Source organism: Vicugna pacos, chromosome 19 (genome assembly GCF_048564905.1).
Source record: "Vicugna pacos chromosome 19, VicPac4, whole genome shotgun sequence".
NCBI classification, from domain to species: Eukaryota; Metazoa; Chordata; class Mammalia; order Artiodactyla; family Camelidae; genus Vicugna; species Vicugna pacos.
In genome coordinates, this window is record NC_133005.1 from 36,853,495 (window position 1) to 36,875,333 (window position 21,839).

General features: G+C 42.6%; 1 protein-coding gene and 1 non-coding gene across 3 annotated transcripts; both read left to right on the forward strand.

Annotated features, from left to right (window-relative positions):
* Window positions 1-59: 59 nt before the first annotated feature.
* RNF114 (ring finger protein 114) lies at window positions 60-20,192 on the forward strand. Of its 2 annotated transcripts, none has more exons than XM_072944377.1 (6): window positions 60-370; window positions 13,197-13,347; window positions 15,442-15,548; window positions 15,912-16,026; window positions 18,526-18,633; window positions 19,884-20,192. In XM_072944377.1, exons 1-6 carry the CDS (start codon window positions 288-290, stop codon window positions 19,947-19,949), a joined length of 630 nt encoding a protein of 209 aa, XP_072800478.1. In that variant the 5' UTR covers window positions 60-287; the 3' UTR covers window positions 19,950-20,192. The 2 variants fall into 2 exon arrangements, with proteins under 2 accessions (XP_072800478.1, XP_006206724.1); XM_006206662.4 differs by lacking the exon at window positions 60-370 and adding an exon at window positions 8,820-8,998.
* Window positions 17,765-17,897, forward strand: LOC116284372 (small nucleolar RNA SNORA70). The gene has a single exon (XR_004194134.1). It is a non-coding gene; the product is annotated as a small nucleolar RNA SNORA70 (small nucleolar RNA).
* Window positions 20,193-21,839: the final 1,647 nt, after the last annotated feature.

Genomic DNA, 21,839 nt, shown 5'->3' on the forward strand with positions numbered 1-21,839 from the left:
AGGCGGCTCCAACGGGAGGCCGGGCCGCGGCTGCGCGCTGGGTCGGGGAGAAACTGATGCCCGCCGGCGGCGGAGGAAGAAGCGGGAGGCAAAAGAGCGAGCAGAGAAGCTGCGGAATCCCTCTTCGGGGCCTAAAGAGCTGCTGTGGCCGCCAGAGCTAGGACCCGGAAATAGAACGGGCCGGAAGTGACGCACGCCGCCCGCCCCAGGATGGCGGCTAGCTAGGTTGTCATGGGAACCGATCCGGAGCTGGATGGTGAAAGCTCGGAGCTGCGAGAACAGATTGAATGCCCTCTCACCCCCGCCTCCCGGACTTGCCACTTGTCGAGAGGATCCGCGAGCTGAGCTCCAGACTGTTCCTGAGCAGGAGGTGATAGTTGGATCCCTCACCCCCATTTTACAGGTGGAAATATCGAGGCTTAAAAAGAGCGCCTGAGATGCCCAGTATCACGTGAGGCTGAATTCAGCCTTGAGAGGACTGTTGATGTTACAGACTGTCTTTAAGATTGGGGGCCCCAACTTTGCTTTTGCTACTTACTAGCTGCATGACTTTCAGCTAGTTACTTAACCTCTCTGAGCCTCAGCTTTTTCACCTGTAAAATGCAGTAATAATAGTACTGCCTCCTGGGGTTCATGTGAGAATTTAAATGAGTATGGAAACCACTTATTACAGTAGTTGACTTACAGTGATGATCTTATTTAACACTTTTGTTTTTCAAATCTGATTAAGTTAAAGGAAATGACTTCTCTGTGCCCTAAACATCCCTAAATGGAAGCTAACACTTTGCCTTCTTGCCTTATGACTTTTCACCCAACAGTGACAACGTAGACTACACTGGCGTCAATCCTGGTAGCTTGTCTCTTCACTTCACTGATTTGTCCTCCACCCACCAGTTTGACCGTGAACTTGGCTTTTGTGGTTGTCCACTCACTGAATCCCTAGTGCTTGAAAAGTGCCTAACACATACACAAGACTTTGTTGAACATATTTGCAATTGAACCATTCATTCTATCTCTCTAACTTACCCCAGGTATTTATTGAAGGCTCAGGGCCCACTCCGTGCCAAGTTCTCTTTCTCCAACATGGTTTTGGTTCTCTGCACTTACCATGCTCTTCTACTCTTCTAGCCTCTGTGCCTCTATACACTGTTCCCTCAGCATGAATGTTCTTCTCTTCACCTCTTCACTTCCTTGCTTTCTTGGCTTCCAGCCCCGGCTCAGTCCTCACATCCTTTCTGAAGCTTTCCGTGATTTCTCCATGCAAAGGTGGATTTTCGCCGCCTTCCTCTGTTTCCGTACAACACTATCTTTCATAATTTTGTCTCAGCTCTTACCACAGTGGACTATATATATATATGTTTAAACCTGACACAAGACCTGGAGCTCCGTATTTATCTGTGTTTGCCGTGAGCTCTGCACATGTCTGACCAGGAGGTGCTTAACAAATGTTGCTTGATTGCAGGATTTTTTTCTCTCAGTGTTGGTGTCCCTGGCTGAAGTCAGTGGGTCTTGTCTCAGGAGTCAATGACATAATACGGTGGGGGAGCATTTGGAGAACCAGAAACCTGCTATTCAAACAGCAGCGATTACTATATTTATCTGTTGCTGTCTGAGCACCACTTAAGGTCCTTGTGTACATCAGCCTTTATCAGTTCATGTTTAAGCTCCTCTCTTAATCACCTGTAAAGTGATGATGTTTACGGGAATTCCAGCTGAGAAAAACTGCCCCACCCAACCTCTCTGCCATTACAATAACTCAAAACTGTCCTTTGGAAACTGTTACAAGACTGCATGAGACTGCTAATAAGTCCCTTCCAGCTCTGTGGTTTTGTGACAGCCAAAAAGAAAACAGACTTTTAAGAAGGCTTTACCAGTAGGAAACCCTGGTCAGTGATTCTCGGTGACATTTCATAGCAGAAAAAAATCCAATCTCTGAAGAGAGTCATGTTTCTCATTTTTTAGACAGGGCCGAAGGTCTGAGATTTCTCTGCTTGCTGATGTGGAATCATGGGAGCGTCCTTTTCAGATTTTATTACATAATGATTAGCAGATTATATAACAGTCATGTGACAATGATTAGGCACCTCTACTTTCTAAGAGCCAACAACATGAACAATCTACCTACTTCTTTCTATTTTTTAGTGTTTTTTTTTAATCCCAAAAGTAACACATGAATTCAGATGACACAGACATGTATAGAACAAAATGAGAAAGAAAAGCAACCCTATGACCCAGCAATTTGATTTCTCGGACTCTACCAGAGAAAAAGCATAAGTGTGCAAAGAGACCTGTTGGGTCATTGTTTGTTTACAAAAACGAAACCCAGGAACATTCTAAATGTCCATCAATAGGGGAATGGTATAGCCAGACTAATGACTACCATGTATCACTTTAAAAGGATGATGTAAACCTACATAACTCTGCAAGACATACTTTGGAAGGGAAAAAGAGAGACATACCCTGAATGGAAGAAAAACATCAACCAATACTATATATTTTCTGAGGGTGCAGATATATATATATGCATATGTATGAAGTCAACTGAGGACAGTAAAAATGTAGATCATTTGTTTTTTTAATCATTCAAATACATATTATATGATTTTTACTGTTGTCTTTCTCCCCTAGAAGTCAGCTCTGCGAGGGTAAAACCAGTGTATCTCTTTTGCTCACAATTATGTCACTGCTACCTGCCATACTACACTTCCCCACATGCATTAGGGAGTTCAACAGTATTTGTTTCTGATTGAAATTTTCATTGAATGCCTACAGTGTGCCAAGTTTTGTATTAGATTTAAGGGGCATAGACAGAAACAAGCAAGACAGATACAGCCCCTGCCCTCAAGGAGCATACATTCTCCTTATCAGAAAGAGAATATTTAAAAAATGAGGAGTAGGATGAGCTAAAAACCAGTAATTCAAGATAGAAGTGGCAAATGTTACAAGAGGGATAGAGAGCTGAAAGAATGGAGAAGTGATATCAGAGAGGGCAAACTAGGGACAGCCTCAAGGAGGAGGTGGCATTTGCACTGGGCTTTGAGTGAGTTGGACATGTAAGGACGTTCAGTTTTCCTTCCAGCTGGAGAGACGAAAGCAATCAAAAGTAAAGACTGGAAATTGAAACTCAACTGCATACGCCTAATAAAGGATTTGTACCCAGAATTTACAGGGTGTCCAAAAAATTGATGCAGTTTTAAACATTAAGCTTTAGATAGCTTTAAAGTATTTAAAGCTCAAAATGGCACTAAGACTTTGGGATACCTTTATAAAAAAGAACTCCTACAACTAAACAAAAAAGACAGCGCAATAAAAAATGAACAAAAGACTTGAATAGATAACTTTCCAAAGGAAAACATACGAATGGCCAATAAGCAAATGAAAAAGTGCTAATTGTGATGACTTCATTCTATCATTAGCCAATGTCCCAAGGCACAAATATATACATGGAGTGCAGTTTATTGCTGCTGATGGTGGATTTAAACCCTATTTCAGTCATTTTTGGGGGTGGGGGTAATTAGGTTTATTTCTTTATTTTCTTATTTTTTTATTTTATCTTTTGTGTGTTGTTGTTAGAGGGTAGGTAATTAGGTTTATGTATTTATTTATTTTTTAATAGAGGTATTGGGGATTGAACCCAGGACTTTGTGCATGCTAAGCACGTGCTCTACCACTAAGCTATACCCTCCCACCTCAGTCTTAATAATATCCATTCAATTATAGTTCTTGTCAAATTTTACTAGATCAGCATTGTTTTTACTTCATTACATGGCTGACCCTTAATATAACATAAACAGTAAAATGCTGTGCAAAAGCAATGAGCTGATGGAGCAACTGATGAACTGCAGTTTCCTGGAACTAGCATATTTATGTGGTTGTCCCTGTATGTTTTCCCTGTTTATATCCAAATCATTCACTGCTGTACCACTAATATCTATGAGGATACCTGACATATAGACATTATTGGTTAATTTGAAAAACCATGTGGACCCAATGTTATGGCATCACTATTTACAATAGCCAAGACATGGAAACAACCTAAATGTCCATCAACAGATGAATAGATAAAGATGTGAGATAGATATAAACACACATACACACACACACACACACACACACACATATGCATAAAATGGAATGTTACTCAGTCATAAAAAAGAATGAAATAATGCCATTTGCAGCAACATGGGTGGACCTAGAGATTATCATATTAAGTGAAAAGAGAAAGACAAATATCATATGATATAATTTATATGTGGACTCTAAAAAAATACAAATTTTATTTACAAACTAGAAATAGACACACAGACATAGAAAACAAACTACAGTTACCAAAGGGGAAAGGAGGTGGGGAGGGATAAATTAAGAGTTTGGGATTAACAGATACACATTACTATATATGAAATAGGTAAATAACAAGGACCTACTGTATAGCACAGGGAACTATATCAATTTCTTATAATAAGCTATAATGGAAAAGAATCTGAATATATATATATATATATATATGTATGTATATGTATAACTATATCACTTTGCTATACACCTGAAACTAACATTGTAAATCACTTAAAAAATAAAGTTATTGGTTAAATGGATATTTACATGCCAGGTGTCACTCATGTTAAAACTCCTTGCAATCTGAGACTATGTCCTTTTTGTTTTTTACTTCCATGCTAAGTACAGTCAGCCATAAGGGGTAGGGGCAGTAAAGTCTAAGGAGGTGGGGAGAACAAGGGAGGCTGTGTTCACCTTCTTAGGCCAGGTGAGTCTATGAGATACTCTCATGCCTCCTAGTGGCAGAGGTGGGAATTCCTCCTGGCTCCTTGTGAACAGTTTGGCAATCTTTAAGAACTGGCTGAAATCGGGATGAAATTATCTGCCCATAGATTCATAAATGTAGTAATGTATAATGGTGTAAATTCTGCCTACTTTAGATTAGAACAGTAATAAATCCTACATGTGACCTGAGGCCGCGAGATAGGGCTCTGAGGGTTACTTGATTTGAGGGCTGGGGTCATGTCTAATTCATCTCAACTATTCTCCCACAGGGTCTGATGCACCATTGTTTACTTTTCACTTAAAGAGTAATGCATGAACTTGATAGAAAAGTTAAGGCAATACAGTAGGAAAAGAAGTAAGTCTTGCTCCAGGCCCAGACCCTAGGCCCCAAGCCCTCAGTTTTTCTTCCTGATAATAGCCATTGGTACTAGAGTCCCAGGAATCCCAGGGTGATCAGTCATCCTGCTGTGCCAGGGACTTTCCCGGCTTTAGCACTGACAGCCTCTCATCCGGGGAAACCCCTCAGCCTCAGGCAAACTGGGACAGTTGGTCACCCTAACTTCCAGAGACATCTATTCATCATATGCTAACATATACACATAGTTGAATTACTCAGTATCTTGTTATTTTAATTGAAAATATATTTCAAAGATCTTTCTATATCAGCTATGTATTCATTTAACAAATACGGAGTTACCTACCACACACCAGGTACTGTTTTAAAAGCTGAATATACAGAAGTTAACAAAATACACAAAAGTCCCTCTCCTTGTGGAATGAACATACCAGTAATTTTATCTGCTGTATTTATTTAATCACTTTGCTACTGTGATCAGTGCTGTCCTGGACATCTGTGTGGTGTACACATATCTGTCTCACACGTGAGTGTGAGTAGGCCTGTAGCAGCGCCGTCCACAGAACTGTCTGTGACAATGGAAATGTTCCATATCTGCTGTGTCCAAGATGTAGCCACTAGCTACATGGGCTACTGAGCACTAGAAATATGGGCAGTGAGACTGGGGAATTTTTAGGTTGTTTTTTAACTCAAATTTTCCAATTTAAATAGCCACTGTACTAGATGACACAGGTCTATGGGATAAAGTCCTAAAAATAGAAAAGATAAATCAAAGTTCATGTGTTCTTGTCACTTGGATAATTATAGGCAAATCACCAGGAGAGAGGTTGTATTAGTTATCTGTTGCTGTTACACAAACTTAGCAGCCTAAGCACATACATTGATTATCTCACAGTTTCTGTGGTTGAATAGTGTGGGCCTGGTGTGACTTGGTCACCTCACCCTGGAACAGATCTCCCTGTGATTTTTCCCTTTTTTTTTAATTTCTTTTTTTTAAATTTTTATTGATTTTCCTTATAATCATTATTTAGTTGAATACTTTTTTTCAGTTTAATAATTTTTTAAAAGCATCTATTACCTGCCTACCTCACTGCTTATTAGAGACCATGTCTTTCTCCTTCACACCACATCCCTGCAGCACCAGGGCCCAGCACACATTAGGACCACAGGGATGGAAGGAGTTTCCCTTGGCAGTAAAAATCAAGTTTGTGAAGCCTTTGAGTAGGATCCCTTCCCTACTCCAGGCTCACATCAGAACCCCAAGAAGATCTTAGATGATGTGGGCAATCTGAGAGAGACTGTCAAAAACTAAAGGAGAGGAAGAGGCTATTGTGGGAAACATTCTCCTCAAGAACATTAAGGGAAAATGGGAGGAGAAGGGGTCACTCATCTGACACATTATTAGGCTGATTGTTGTTGAAAAATAGCAAGTAGGAGTGAGGGGATGAGGGACGGCTGGCAAAAGGGTTGCAAGCTAAGAAAGGGAGAGTGGGGACATTTTCACTGAGAATGCCTGGGAGCAACAGGAAGGGATGGAGTACATTTAGTCTAGTCTCAGCAGTGATGGGGGAGGGTGGGTGTAGATAAGGCAGGCTAGTGGTTCTCAAAGCACAGCCCCCACTCCAGCAGCAGCAGCTTCACCTGGAAAAAATGTTAGACATGCAAATCCTCAGGCCACACCCTAGATTTACTGACCTGCTGAATCAGTGACTCTGGGGGTTGGCCCAGAAACTCATGTTTTAAGAAGCCCTCTAGGTAAATCTGATGCACATTAGTTTGAGAACCACTGCCACTTGGTACCAAATACACAGGTGCCAAAGCCAAACTGCATGAGTTTGATCCTGACTCTCATTTTCCATCTGTGTTAGAAGGTAATTTAATCTCTCTGTGGTTCGATTTGCATAGTTGTAAAATGTGAATAATAATAGAATCTAAGTCATGGTTGCTGTGAGAACGCATTCATGTAAAGTGCTTAGAATAATAAGCACTGAAACAATTCACTATTAATATATTATTTCAGGGTGGTGGGGGTTGTAAGCTCAGTGGTAGAGCATGTGCTTGGCATGCACGAGGTCCTAGGTTCAACCTCCAGTGCCTCTGTTAAGGGGGAAATGTATATATGTATTTACACACACACACACACATTATTTCATTATTTCAATCCTGTCCTCTTGTCTCTGTGACTCAGTGTATAATCTCTTGGAAAGTTCAAGACCCCAAACTGGAGGCACTCAGTGGATTTGAAGCCCAGGTCTTGGACTCCCCTGCCCTCACCACCTTCCCTGCCCTCAGCACAGAAATTGGCAGCCGCCAAGTCCAAGTCCAATTCCAAGGCCAACATAAAGGTTTATAAATACCCACAACATTTCTCTGCCCCTGCTAGGGCACCCCCATGCCTGGAGGGGAGACAGGGCACTTTTGGCTGGGAAGAGATCAGATGCTCTGGAGCCTGGCATAGGACCAGGAAAAAAAAATGGGCAAGTGTAAGCACTGGCCCTCTTGCACTGCTGCCTACACGCCAAGTTATCCATTGGTGAAAAGATGCCCACAAGGCTACCTAAAAATAATCCTCCTGCTGCCAGCAGGTCAAGCAAAATCCACCCAGAGGACTGGGAATGGGACAAACGAGGCATCCATTTGCATTCAATTAAGCTGGTTTAGCAAACAGGATTTATTTGTCCTGTGCAGACTCCTCACCGTGAGGCCTTTGTGGCCTTTCAGGATGGAGTTTAATTGCTCATTGGCTCTTCTGGCTAAGAAAACCTCACAGACTTGTTAGCTGAGCCTGCCTTTTATTTTTTTATTTTATTTTTTTTATTGTATATATGTTTTTTTATTGAAGTATAGTTAGTTTACAATATTGTCTCAACTAAGCCTGCCTTTTACAAAGATGTAACTTTTGTTAAATAGACAAGTACAGGAGCCAATCTGGTGCAGTGGAAAGTGGAGAAAGTTGGGATTCAAAACATCTGGGTGCTAGGCCTGCTCCTTTCTTTTAAGACTGAGGGCTAGTGTATCTCTTCAAGCCTCAGCATCTTCATCTTATACAGAGTTAGAGTTTGACCCCATTGCCAGGAGGCGTGTGAACACAATATTAAATAATCTGACTCACTAGGGAGATAGGCCTCCTATTACTTCTGTTTTCACTAGGAAGTCTCAGTGTGGTGACAGCCTGTCTTCAACACCTCTCTAACTATGGCTAACCTCCCTTTCCAGGGTCAACAGTACCCAACATGAATTAATAAGATGGTTTTGTTTCCACTGTATTTTTACAGTGCTCTGTAGAAATAAGTGACATTGATTTTCTATTTGTAACCCAGGAGGATATCAGATCTCCCTTTAAAATTTGTTTGCTTAAGTTTTAAAGAAAGAGCAACTCGAGTTGAGGAGAAATATTAAGTGATAGTGCATAAGTAACTATTAAGTAATTGTAATAACGATTTAAATTTGGGAAGAAGTGGCTGACGCACAAACCTCTTTCCAGTTGTACCAGTCCCTGGATCTGGCCTCCGCATTTTCCAGATTCCCTCCTTCCCTCCCTCCCTCCGCTTAAAGGGGCCAGGAGGCGTGGCCCACCCACTAACCCCGCCTCCAGCCTAACGCACATTCCATAAGCCACGCCCCGACCCCCCACCGCCCTCGCCCCGCCCCGGATGGCCGCGAGCCCCGCCCCCTCGAGCTCCCCCTTCTCGGCCGCCGTTGCGCTGCCCTCGGCGGCAGCAAGATGGCGGCGCAACTGAAGGACCGTGAGGGAGGTTCGCAGCTGGCGGGGCCTGCGGCGGAGGCCGACCCCCTGAGCCGCTTTACGTGTCCCGTGTGCTTAGAGGTGTACGAAAAGCCGGTGCAGGTGCCCTGCGGACACGTGTAAGTGACGAACCGGAGCCTGGTCGTGAGGAAAATGGAGTCGAGGAGCAAGGCCGCAGCAGGGAGGGTCTTGGGGTGGGAGCGAGAGGACCGGCCTAGAGGCGCCTCTCCGCCGGGCCCCCAGCTCCCAGGGCTCCTGAAGGCCCGTAGGAGTTGGCGAGATGCTCTTCTCTTCTTCCCTGCTCACTCCCCAGTATTCCGCTTTTCTGTTGAGTGCCTGCTGTGTTACAGGCGGCCCTGCAGGCTCCTTCCCACGCGTGATGGTAGAGTCGCATGTTGCTGTGGTTGAGGTAGGGTCTAAAGCTTGCCCTTGGAGAGCCACACTTTCCCCTGAATAGTCTATACATGGCCCCGGAAGTGTATTACGCATGGCGTCATGTGTCCAGCCCTGCCAGGTAATTCTAATGTGCACCAAAGTTGGAGAAACGCTGAACTAGACAAGAACAAAAGGGAAGTCTTGATGTAGATCTGACCAGTCTGCCCTTAACTGTGAGAAGGGTGGGGAGTGGGCAGCATTCCTACTTGTGTCCGAGGTTTTGTATTTGAAATTAAGCCTCCATGTTGCATATAGACTGATTTTGATGACTAAGGGATATGCGTGTGGAAATGTCCAGTACAGGCTCTGGGGTAGGTGCTTTGAGGTTGGCAGGATTTGAATTTAAGCCTTGTTCCAACAGATACAGAGACAGCCTAAGTTGAAGGAATTGTAGAAATTGTGGCCACCTGGCTGTTAATGCTGGAAGTTGGCCTCCCTCAATGCTTATCGTGGGCACCTTGGTATTAGTCTTAGGATCCCTCTATTGGTCAGTAGGCACAATAGGCCCCTGCTGGTCCTCAGGGGCGTTCTTATTGATGCAGCAATCCTGCAGGGGAGGAAGGTTGGCATCCAGTTTGCAGGTGAAGCCACCGAGGCTCACTTAGGGCAGGCTCACTATTATCTCACTCTTCCCAGATGGTCTGCAGGTGTGTGTTTGTCAGGCCAGAGAATGGTTGGCACCTGGCAATGGCACCCCAGCCGCGCTGACTGCTTTTTGCTTCTTCAAGCTTCATCAGTCTCTAGCTTCAGGCTGTTCCTGCTTGAAGTTCAGTTACGCTGGAACTCTTCCTGCCCCATCTGCACCTGCCTATCCACTACCCCACTACCTCCTTTATCACCATCCTCATGTAAATTACCTACCCACTTCTCTTGTGACCTCCTGCTTCCTTGCAGAGAGCAAAACTTAGGGATCATGAGGGCAGTGACCATATTTGATTTGCTCCTTTTTATGTCCGGAGTGCCCAATATAGTGTCTGAGCAACTATCTTCCAGTCTTAAATTCAACTGGCTGAAATATTTATATGCCCACTATGTGCCAGATTTGGGAGCATAGTAAGAAACAAGGTGATTCTGCCCTCAGAGTTCACAGTCCAGAGAATTGATGATAAATAAGTACTAATTAGTGTTCAAACTGTTGTAAAAACTCATTGTGCAGTAGGAAGGTATTATAGGGATCAAACCTGTGTGTGGGGGTGAAGGAGTGATCAGGTGATGCACTGATGAACTAAGAAATTAGTGGTGAAAACAAACTTTGTGAGCTGAAATGGAGTCTAAGTAGCTTTTTCATTGAGTCCTCTTTTCCTTGGATCAGCCTTCATTATTTTATTTACCCAATTTGGATTAATTCAGTGGATTTCATTTAGTTAACATTTATTAAAAGGATTGACCCAGCACAACTTTACCAATTGAAGAGCAGCAAATTTGGAGTTTTCCTTCAGCCATATGAACCTTTCCTAGGTCAGAGGTCAAGGGGCAGTACTGGGAGTCAAATGTTGGCTCTTTTCTATACTTGCCATACTAGCTCGATGTATTCATCAGTTTAGTGCTGATTGAAGACAGATGGCTACACCTCTGTGAGGGCAGCCAAGTCTCCCTTAACTCTAGCCAAGTGCTTTTTGCTCTGCCTAGTTGATTTTTGCTAACTTTTGTGCTTGGAAACAAACATCACTGCAGCTCTGGCTGTGCAGGGCATTGAGTTTTTATAAAACTTTATTTCAGGCCCTGAATTTTACATCCCTTTCCAACCTAATGGAATACAGCTGGAGAAGGGCAGGTGACTGGGTGCCCAAGAGACAGGACTTTCTAAGTAGCACTGTAGCAGAAGGGTGGAGCATCTGTAAGGCTGAACTACAAAAAGGCCCTTAAGTAGGAAAAAAGAAACTAAAAGCTAGTCCAAGATACAAGGCCATTTAAAAGCACAATCATTTGTTGGGTGTGACTCAGGCACAAAGTGGCTTGGGAACGTTGATATATGAGCTGTATCTCAATGTGTGCTTGAAGAGAGGCTTTGAGCCGCTTTTATCTGCTAGCTGGGCTTGATTTCATTATGCTCTCTGGGACCCTCTGTACTCTCTTGGGTTACTCTTGTCACCTGCCTTTGAGAAGAAGTACAAGTGATGGCCATACAGCCCTGTCTGCCTCCTTAACCTCATTGCTTATCCTCTCTCCGTGGTTACCACGTCATGACCAGAGGCCTTCCTTTTTACTTTTTGGATTCCCCTTTGCACTTGGTGTCATCTCTGTGGAACTCTTTTCATCCAGGTCTTTGTGGCTCTCCATAATTTTAGGTCTCAGTTCAGCTGTACCTCCTTAGAGAAGCTTTCTGTGATTCACCCCTGCAGCTCATCTCTTTGTCTTGTTTTATTTCCTTCATATACTTAATCACTATCTGAAATTAACATTTGTGTTTTCCTCTACTCCGGAATTTGAGCATCATGAGGACAGGGACTTTCATTCACCACTGTGCCTGTGCTCTCGGTGGTGAATCAGTAGACCCCTCTGTCACCTTCTCCCAGCCCGGTCTTGAATTTTGCCTAGCAGCTTTAACATCTAGCTAAATGTCAAAAAGGAAGAAAATTTTTAGAGACAGTAAAAAATTACCAAATATGCAGACTACCTTTAATTATATATCCTGAGTTCTTCCAGGCAGATTTTGTTATCCTAACTTAAATCTGTCAGGTTGAGTATGTAGCCAGGGTATGTTCATGCCTTATTATTCATTCTTTCTGTGTGCCTTATCTAAGCATCACCACCTGCCAGAAAGTTGGTCATCTTTGACTTCCCTTCTGTTCTTGTCCAAATTCAGTAAATTACCGAGTCTTATTGATTCTACCCCTGAATCATTTCCTGAATTCTTTATTGCCTCAGTCAGGCCTTCACAGTCTCTTGCCTTTAGCCATCTGTTTCGTTTCTGCTTCAAGTCTCATCTTTCCTCATCTAAAAACATTTTTAGGAGGGAGGGGAGAGCTCAGTGGTAGAGCACATGCTTAGCATGGGAGGTCATGGTTTGATCCCCAGTACCTCTGTTAAATTAGAAAAAATAATAAATAAACCTGATTACTCCCTCCCAAAAAACCTGTTTCTGTTAAATTAGAAAAAATAATAAATAAACCTGATTACTCCCCCCCAAAAAACCTGTTTTTTAAACCAACAATTCTATTAACCATGATAGCCCCAGAATTATTTTTTTAAAACTTGGATTTGGTCTTGTTGATACTTTGCTTTAAACACCTGGGTCCCTACTGCTTATGAGGAAAAGTGTTAAACACTCATAATGCATCTAAGGAAATAAAAGTCTATGTCTAAGGGCCTGGACTATTCTTCCCCTCCTTTATCACTGAACTGTCATTTAAGGCTATTCGTGGATGCTGTCTCTGAAGTCTTACCAGCCCTGTCCTCCTTGGGTCTCAACTGTTTGCTCTTGACTTTGTGTTCCCATAGTGCTTTGCATTCACCTCTGATGATCGCTTGTTTGTGATACATTTCCTATATGCTAAGAGTCTGCTATACATATTCCATCCTCCCAACAATCCTAGAGGTAGGTACTGTGATCTCCATTTCACAGAGGAGAAACCGAAGTTCAGAAAACTCCACCAAGATCCCTGAGTGGCAGGGACTAAGATTTGAAGACTGCACCATAACGCCTTCCGCCATGTGTCATGGTAGTTTGTCTTTATTTCTGTTGTTCGATACGTGTGTTCTTTGCAAGGAACTCCCCCACCCCCCCATTTTTCTGGCCTAGAAGGACTCAGTATTCATATCAAGAGTAGGAAACAAGTGTTTTTAATCCATTATTCATTGATGATGTTTTAAAAGTTTATCCATTTTTGTTGTCTTGTCTCCATGATGCATGACGCAGGTTCTCTGTGTGTCTTGTTCTAGCTTTTGCTCTGCATGCCTGCAGGAATGTCTGAAGCCGAAGAAGCCTGTCTGTGGGGTGTGTCGCAGCACTCTGGCACCTGGCGTCCGAGCCGTGGAGCTCGAGCGGCAGATTGAGAGCACAGAGACTTCTTGCCATGGCTGCCGTAAAAATGTATGTGGAAGTAAAACAGAAGTCAGTATCTTTCTATGAAAAGATGGGTAAAATGTAGAGCTGTTGCCACGCTGTTTCTGAAGTTAGAGCATGTCTAGGTGACTAACAGCACTGGTGCATGCTGGTTATCTGTGGCAGTGGCTGTGCTGTTTCATTTTGGTAACCTTACTGGTTGTGTGTGTTTAAGAATTGGTTTGGGGGGCTAGGGTATAGCTCAAGTGGTAGAGTGCATGCTTAGCATGCATGAGGTCCTGGGTTCAATCCCCAGTACCTCCTCTAAGAATAAATAAACCTAATTACTTCCCCCACCAAAAAAAAAAGAATTGGTTTAGTGTATTACATAGTTTAGCTTTGAAAGCCATAGAAAATCAATTATCCCAGTTTTATCCTATGAAAGACTCATTTTCCCAAAGCAGCATGCACAATTTAAATTAGACTATAGTGACAGAATGATACATAATTTTTTAAAATAAGAATGAAATTAGTGCCTTAAAAAAAGTTATCTGCTGCAGTGAGTTTGAGGGGAAGTTTTAAAATCCATATTATTATGGATAGAAAACTTGTTCAGCTTTTTAGCACTAGGTAAGGAGGAATTGTGATGCAAAGGTCACTATGAAGTCATTTGATTATAATAGCAATATCTAACATTGAAATGCTCCATGCTCTTTTGTGTGACCATATTATAGTCAAGAATATTTATTTTAACATTTATTATAACTGCAAGGGAGAAATTCTCTTGTCTTATTTTCAGAGATATACCCAGCATTGATTTTTAAGTCATTATGATGTTATTAATTCCAGACAGTACAAAAATATAAACTAATGTAGGCTTGTTCTCCACTGCAGAGATTCTCTCTTTAAAAATCATGCAGTTTAGAAGGCTGCAAAACATTTTTCTGCCCTTTGATGAACACAACTGTGGGGTTTTTACAAATACAGATGTAGAATTTTCACAAAATAGGATCATGATGTATATTCCTACAATTTTTTTCACTTAAAAAATTTTTTTTTCACTTACTGGACAGCCTTGCTTATAAGTTTCATACTTCACTGCTTTAGTATGGATGGCCATAGAATGGATATACCTTACCAGTCCTTCCTTTCAGGGTGATTTGGCACTAGGGGATCACAGTGGCTGCAGGTCTGAGTAGGGCTGTTTTCCATCCCTTTTAAGTAGGAGCTCTTTGGTTGGCAGCTTGAATGAAGTTCTTTAGCTGGGGATTTGACAGAAAGAACCATCATGGGAAGCTGGAGCTGAAATGCTGAGCCATTTTTTCCCTTGCAGTTTCTTTTGATTTGAAACTTAAAATATTGAAATGTCCTGTTAACCTTCACCTTTCTTTGTGTATGCATGGTGGGTTTTTTTAACTTCTGTGTGCTTTTGATTTTCTTCATTTTAAAGATGAGTGATTGTGGTATTATACCTCCAGGTGTATTATGCCTCCAAAAATGTTTATCTCCCCTTTACCTCCTTTTCCTTCATTCCTTACACTTTTCCTTTCTTTTTAGAACACCTGTGATGAAGCATTCTTCTCTAGGTTTTCTTTTGTCTTTCCATCTTGCAAAGACTAGATTTTATAAGAGAAGTAGGATTCAGATTTTGGAGTTTTTTGTTTTTGTTTTTTAAGCTTACTTATCACAGTCTAGTGATAGGATATTAATATTTAACTAGGATTACTAGCCTTTATCCCTTTTACTTTAATGATTATTTTTCTCTGTTGCATATAATGGACTGTGGTTCTTGGCTTGCTGTAAGGAGGCTAGTTTAAGTGCTAGTGTGGAAAACTTTAAACACTTCACTGGGTTTGAAGTATCTCTGAGCAGAGAGCACATCATGAATAAAGCAAACGTGTAGGAGAATGATTTTAGAGTGAAAGCGGATGTCTTGGTTTGGGCAAGTAAAATGTTAGCCTTTAGTGTTAACAGAAACTGCAACAGTCAGAGTTTCAGCCCCATCAGCATAGCCAGGAGTCTGGTGAGATTGTTTGCCAGGGTGGTATGAGCCTAGTTTTCATCTTGCCTTTGCTTTGGGGATATGTTCGACTGGATACAAGAACCTGACTAACGTGTGGGCTCTGATTCTTCCTCTCTAAGTTCCTCCTATCCAAGATCCGGGCGCACGTGGCTACCTGTTCTAAATACCAAAATTACATCATGGAAGGTGTGAAGGCCACCACCAAGGATGCGTCCCTTCAGCCAAGGTAAATGACTCTATCACTCTCTTAGGTGGAAGTCATCTTTTGCTACAAAGACGTTGGACACTTTGCATGTTCAAGAGTTTAGTTGTATGAGTTTTGAAAAGTGGAGGTGTAGTAGTTGTATATAGGCAGCTGGCTAAAGCGTATATAAGTTTTTGTTTTGGAGAGAGGACTTTGCTGTTCACATCAAATGTTAGCTGTGCTGTTATTTTCAGAACATTTCCCCTGATGCAGAAGTGATCATCAAAATCCCTGACATAACACATTTAGTGAACTTTGCTCCTTTCTGGAGAGTACAGTGGTTCAAATTGTGTAGAAAGGTACTCACAGAGAAGTTTCTTCTTTTTTCCTGTCTTTTATCTCCAGGAACGTCCCAAACCGTTATACTTTTCCTTGTCCTTACTGTCCTGAGAAGAATTTTGATCAAGAAGGACTTGTGGAACACTGCAAGTTATCCCATAGCACGGACACCAAATCTGTGGTAAGAGTAACTCTGAGTTTTTTTGTTTTGTTTTGTGGGGTTTTGTTTTGGTTTAGTTTTTGTGGGGGAAAAAAGTCAATATCTAATCTGGAATTTATGTTTAAATGTTAACAATTGTAATGTCCTTCATGACAATTTCCTCCTGTCCCCAAATTGTAGATCTGTGTGTTACCTTTAGTTGTCATGTCTCTTTAGTCCTCAGTTTGTCTTTCATGCCCTTGACATTTTTGAAGAGGACAGGCCAGTTGTTTTGTAGAATATCCTTCAATTTGAGTTTGTCTGTTTCTTCGTGATTAGATACAGGGATGCTCCGTCCTCCAGGTGCATGTTAGGGGGTCATGTGATGTCTGTTGTTGCCATTGTTGATGAAATTAACTTGAATCCCTTGGTGTCTGCCAAGTTTTTCCATAAAGCTGCCACTTTCCTTTTGAGTAGCTTCTTCGTAGTTGTGGAGAAAGAAAATTTAGATGAAATTATTGGGGAAGTGCTTATCAGTTTCTTTGACATTTAATTTAAATATCAAGGCTGACATGTAGTTTCTTTTTTAAAAAAGAAAGTTTAGATTTGGTCCACATTTTCAGCTGCATCTTTAAGATGTTTTAGTTATGGTTCTTAGTTACTAATTGAAAGAGCAAGTGAGCAGAGACACACAAACACCTACCACCTACCCTCTCCCCCAACCCATTTTCCATTTTAAACTTAGCCAGATAAGCTCAGCTCTTTTGGAAATTATGAAAACTAAAATGTATGTTAAGTCAAATGGTAGAGATACTCTAATTCATTTCCTACCACCGTCTCCCCTGCACTCACTTCTAGAAGTGAGTAAGTGAGGAAACTGGTGTGCCACCCATGCTGAGTGGTTACCCACGTTGTAGAGCTGGTTTGTGCAGAACCAGTACTGGAACCCAGTGTCCTGGCTCCTAAACCAGTTCTCTCCCCAGCATCAGAGTCGGCCTCTGTTGGGTGCTGACTGGCATATTGAGTAGTGCTCAACAGTGTGTATGGAAAATACAGAATCATGGCATCCAAAGACATTTCTTGTTTTCGAATGTATGATTCATTTATGTGCTCCTTTTTTGTCCCCCTTTTAATGCAAATGACAGCACAGTCTACACACTGTAAGCAGTGTTGTTGGCGTCTGTTCAACATCAGTACATGTAGATCTGACTCTGTTTTATTTATTTGTTTATTTATTTATTTGTGGGGGGAGGTAATTAGGGTTATTTATTTTTAGAGGAGGTACCGAGGATTGAACCCAGGACCTCATGCATGCTAAGCATGTGCTCTACCACTTCAGCTATACCCTCCCCCCGGATCTGACTCTTTTTGAACTTCAGTTGAACTTCATTTTTCCATTACTTGTCTGTACCATGAGTTAACTGGTCCTTTGTTGATAAATGTCAAGGTTAGTTCCAGACAAAGTCAGAAAATTTGATTAAGGACTGGATGTTAAGTGCTACTAAAAAATTCTTGTTCATCAATGGGTGGGATGATGGTATTGTATTTGTAAAGGGAAACCCCTGTTGTACTGTACTGAAATAGTTAAGGGTGAATTGTTGTGTCTTATTTTTAAATGCTTTATTTATTGCTGAAGTATGTCAGACTTAAATCTAGGGGTTGGGGTTAAAGGATGGTTCATCAGATTATTATCTACTTTCCTGTAGGTCTGAAGTTTTCTATAATGAATTTTAAGCGGCTGCCATAGACTTTATGTGTTTCTATAAAATAAAGTTTTAGACTATAGCCAGCTAAACCAACTGTGCTCTTTTTCTGCATGAGGGCCTAGTGTGCAGTGGCTGCAAACAGCATTCTCGGTAGTGTGTGCAGCCTGTTGCTTGTATGAGTTGCCCTAAGGGACCTTGGAGACGGCCATTTCCGGAGGACATTCATGTTTGGCCTCAGGCTGTCCACAGCCTAGGCTCCAGAAAGGTGTACGGGGTGCCTTTGGAAAGCCCAGGGCACCGTGGCCAGGGTCCACATTGGCCAAGTCATCATGTCTATCCACACCAAGCTACAGAACAGGAGCATGTGATTGAGGCCCTATGCAGGGGCCAAGTTCAATTTCCCTGGCCTCCTACTCTTCAAATCCTAAATCAGCCTCTTCTGTGAAGACTAAGACTTTTCAGCCTGAGCCCCCTCATCACAGCATTTACTTTGTTAAAACAACACATAAGGCTGTGTTTTACTTCCTTAGGACATTGCTCGTCTGTCATTTCCTTGATTTTCTTTATGCTTTTGGATTGTTTTGTGTGCTGGGTTGGAAAACCAGAATCTAGGCCCTACTGGGCTGACACGTTGTTTTGACCTCAGTAGGGGATCAGAAATGGGTGGTATCATAGCTTAAGCCTTTACCGCCCCCCCATCCACCCTGCCTGTCATGTGACTTGAGTAGAAGATTGACAGTGTTTTCTGGGATGTGAATGTGCTCTGATATGTTCCACAGAGGGCTAATGTCAGCTCAGACATCAGGTACCTAACACTATGCTTCTCTGTTGAAAGGTTTGTCCAATATGTGCCTCGATGCCATGGGGAGACCCCAACTACCGCAGCGCCAACTTCATAGAGCACATCCAGCGCCGGCACCAGTTTTCTTATGACACTTTTGTGGTGAGTCTCGAGTCTGGGCTCTGATTCCTGCCCTGGGGGCATAGTGCAGCCCTCTCCCTTCTCTGACCTGAGAACTGTGGTGAGTTTTGTCACTAACATGAAGGGCTCCCTGAGATGACAGCTGTGTGATATTTAACATGTTGATCGCCCACTGTGGATCGGGTGACCCTGAGGAAACAGCTGTCACCCAGATTTGGGTGACATGGCAGTCAGCATGTTAAGATGAACTAGCCGGTCATCTAGATTGAGACATAGTGAATGCTTGCTTTTATTTTATCTTCTCCAAAATTTTTGTCCACTTTCTTTCGGTATGTGTAGTTTCTACCTGATATAGAGCCTGGTTTGGGATCCTTAAGCTCAGGTGCTCACGGGGACCAGGCAGGTAACGGAAGTGATTCTCATAAGGAATTGCCAGCCGGATGGTGTATGACTCCGGTTATGCTGCCATCAGCTCCAGCTGATTGTTGTGTGGAAATACAGGCACAGTATTGCCAGTCTCCTCCCCCACCCCAACCCTAAGGAGCTGGAAAGGCAGAATTTCACATGGAGCAGCCCATTTTTTTTTTTTTAAGTATTTCAGGCAGACAAAATACATCAACTAGCCAATGTGATCATCAGATTTACATCCTTTGCCTAGAGCCGAGTGGTTTTGAGGGACACACTATTTTGGCATTATAGTGACAGAAAAATCTGGCTAGCTGTTTAAACCTTTTATTTACATATGTAGTTGTCAAATTAGGATTTTAGAGCAGTAGTCAGTCTTACTGGCGGTATTTCAGGACCCAAGAAGGAAAGCATGGCTCTTCCCTAAGTTGTCATAAAGAGTATTTGTTCTTGGCCCAATAGGGTGTCTGAAACTCAGACTTCAAAATAACTGTTGTTTTGTTAAAGATGAATACGATTCCCAAGTAAAGCCCAAGTAGATACCTCTGCATCACTGAGTCAGAAAGGCTGGTCTCCCTACAGGGCCTCCCAAGTCTGAGCACTTGGCCTGTGCCAGGCTCTGTTCAGGTGCTCTCTGGTCCTCACCACCCTGTCTGTGGGAGCCGCCATTATGTTCATCCTCAGGATGAGGCAGCAGAGGCACAGAAGGGTCAAGCAATTTGCCCAGAGTCACGCAACAAACTGCGGAGCTGGGAACTGGCCTCTGGCAGCCCTCTCCGGCACCCGTCACTCAGACATTCTGCTTCTGCTGAAAGTGAGCCTTTGCTGTTGCACACGGTTGCTGAGCGTCCGTGCTTTGCCTGCAGGATTACGACGTTGATGAGGAAGACATGATGAACCAGGTTCTGCAGCGCTCCATCATCGACCAGTGAGCAGTCCCTGCTGTCACTCACGCTCCAGAGTCTCCATTATGTGTTAAGCGTGAAACATGTGACTCATCCACCTAAAATGTACGACAGACCTGGAAGGCAGCCATGGCATTAGGACAGGGTCACTTCTGACAGGGGGACTGGGCCCCGGTCAGAGCCCTCCTTTCCTTTGGGCTCTTCCCCTGCTGTTCACTGTTTGTCACATGTCTGGTCTTTCATTGTTCCTTAGCCACTTCCTGGAGCTTCTTCCTCCTCTTTCAGAAGGGAACCTGGCTTCTCCTGTCCTTGTTTCACACTTGATCCTCCTGTCCAGTGTTCATCTCTCAGGTCCTCCGAGCCAGCCAGGGCTTCTCTGGGTCATGAATAGCACAAATGAGACATGCATCTCCTCCTTGTCCCTGAGGTGTGAGAGCTCTGGCAGTAATGCATTTGATCAGTGCTGGGATTCCTCCTGTGCTCTTGAAGTTTCTGTTAGTTGGTCCTTGGCAGCAGCTACCAGAGCTGGAGTTACCTCATGGGAGACACTTACAAGTCCTTTCGGGGTGAATATTCTGAGCTTAACATGATCTGATGCTGAAAGTTTTGATTAGTGAAATTTTCCTACCATTCCTACCACCCTTAGGATTAACTGGCTCAGTCTTAAATGCCTGCATGGTGCCTTTTTAGAATAAGGTATAACCATATATTTTTAGTGAAAATAAGTGTTTCTAGGATAGGAAAGTTAAACTCCATTTATCTATAAGTGGGAAGGCGAGTCAGCTAAGTGAGGTAGGAGGGCTATCACTTTTTGGTTCTGATTTTCAAGTTGATGAGGTATTTTCAAATGATGCAGTCATGTTTGCCTCTCTATTTGGGAACCTGCTTACATTCTTGTTTTTGAAGCATGAAAAGGAGTCCTCATATGAATAAGAAGGAAGACGTTTGCGGGCTCCAGTGGATACTAGTTCTTTCATCTTTTACTTGGTAACTTAGATTAAACTGAGTGTTGCTTTTCTGTCATGAATGGTTTCCTTATAAAACTGGTTTCAACATGTAATTTGGTGTGTGAAGACCTGCCTTCTAAAGCAGAGAGGTTATGGGAAATTCGGTATCACTGCCTGCTGTCTCTTCAACAAGACATGCTGTTCAAAAGGCACAGCACACTCCTGCAAGCAATTGGTAGTAGGAACTGTCTCCTAGAAACTTGCTTTGATAACAGATCAAGAAGCTTGAAGTTCAACATTTTTCACAAATGTTAATAAATACAAGGCTAAGGGCTGTCAGTCTAATCTGTAGGCGGAGAACCTCTGATTGACCAGAAGGCATCTGGGTTTAGATTTGTTTTTTCCTATCAAACGTCTTTTCTGAATATGGAAATTTTTTTCTGGTCAGTGGCCAAGGTTGCAAATGGCAGGGGGCTTTGAGCCTGTGCGCTGCTGCCGTGGGCCGCTCCTTACCTGCCCCTGAGAGCTGCAGTCACCTAGAAACCAGCAGAGACAGGGCCCTTTCAGGGCAGAGTAATTTTTTCTAATGTGCTGTTGCTTGGGAGGGCCCGAATGTTATGGTCAGCTTCTTCACTGTAATTTCTGGGAAAAGTTCACTCAGACCTCCCTGAATTGAGATCTTCTTGGTCTAAGTTTAGAGGGAAATTGGATAAAACCTTCATTTGAGGGAACCAACGATAGTGGTCTCACTGGTGGTACCAAGAAACTGATTTCCTTGTATTAAGTGCACTTCATGTATTTCTAATGAGATGACTTTCCAGAAAGTGACATTTGTTATGTTCTGGCTTTTAAAAAGTGAAATATAAATAAATTTCATAATTTATCCAACTGGTAAGCTGTAATGCCTAGTTTCATTAACCACCGCTTGCTGAATCCTGGACCTGGAGAGCCTCTAGAAGATTGTTACTCT

Excerpts from the sequence above, each read along its gene's own strand:
- RNF114 (XM_006206662.4), top strand. The coding sequence starts at position 8,859 with ATGGCGGCGCAACTGAAGGACCGTGAGGGAGGTTCGCAGCTGGCGGGG. Across the intron at positions 8,999-13,196 it reads CAGGTGCCCTGCGGACACGT|CTTTTGCTCTGCATGCCTGC; the intron begins GTAAGTGACGAA and ends GTCTTGTTCTAG. Across the intron at positions 15,549-15,911 it reads GATGCGTCCCTTCAGCCAAG|GAACGTCCCAAACCGTTATA; the intron begins GTAAATGACTCT and ends TTTTATCTCCAG.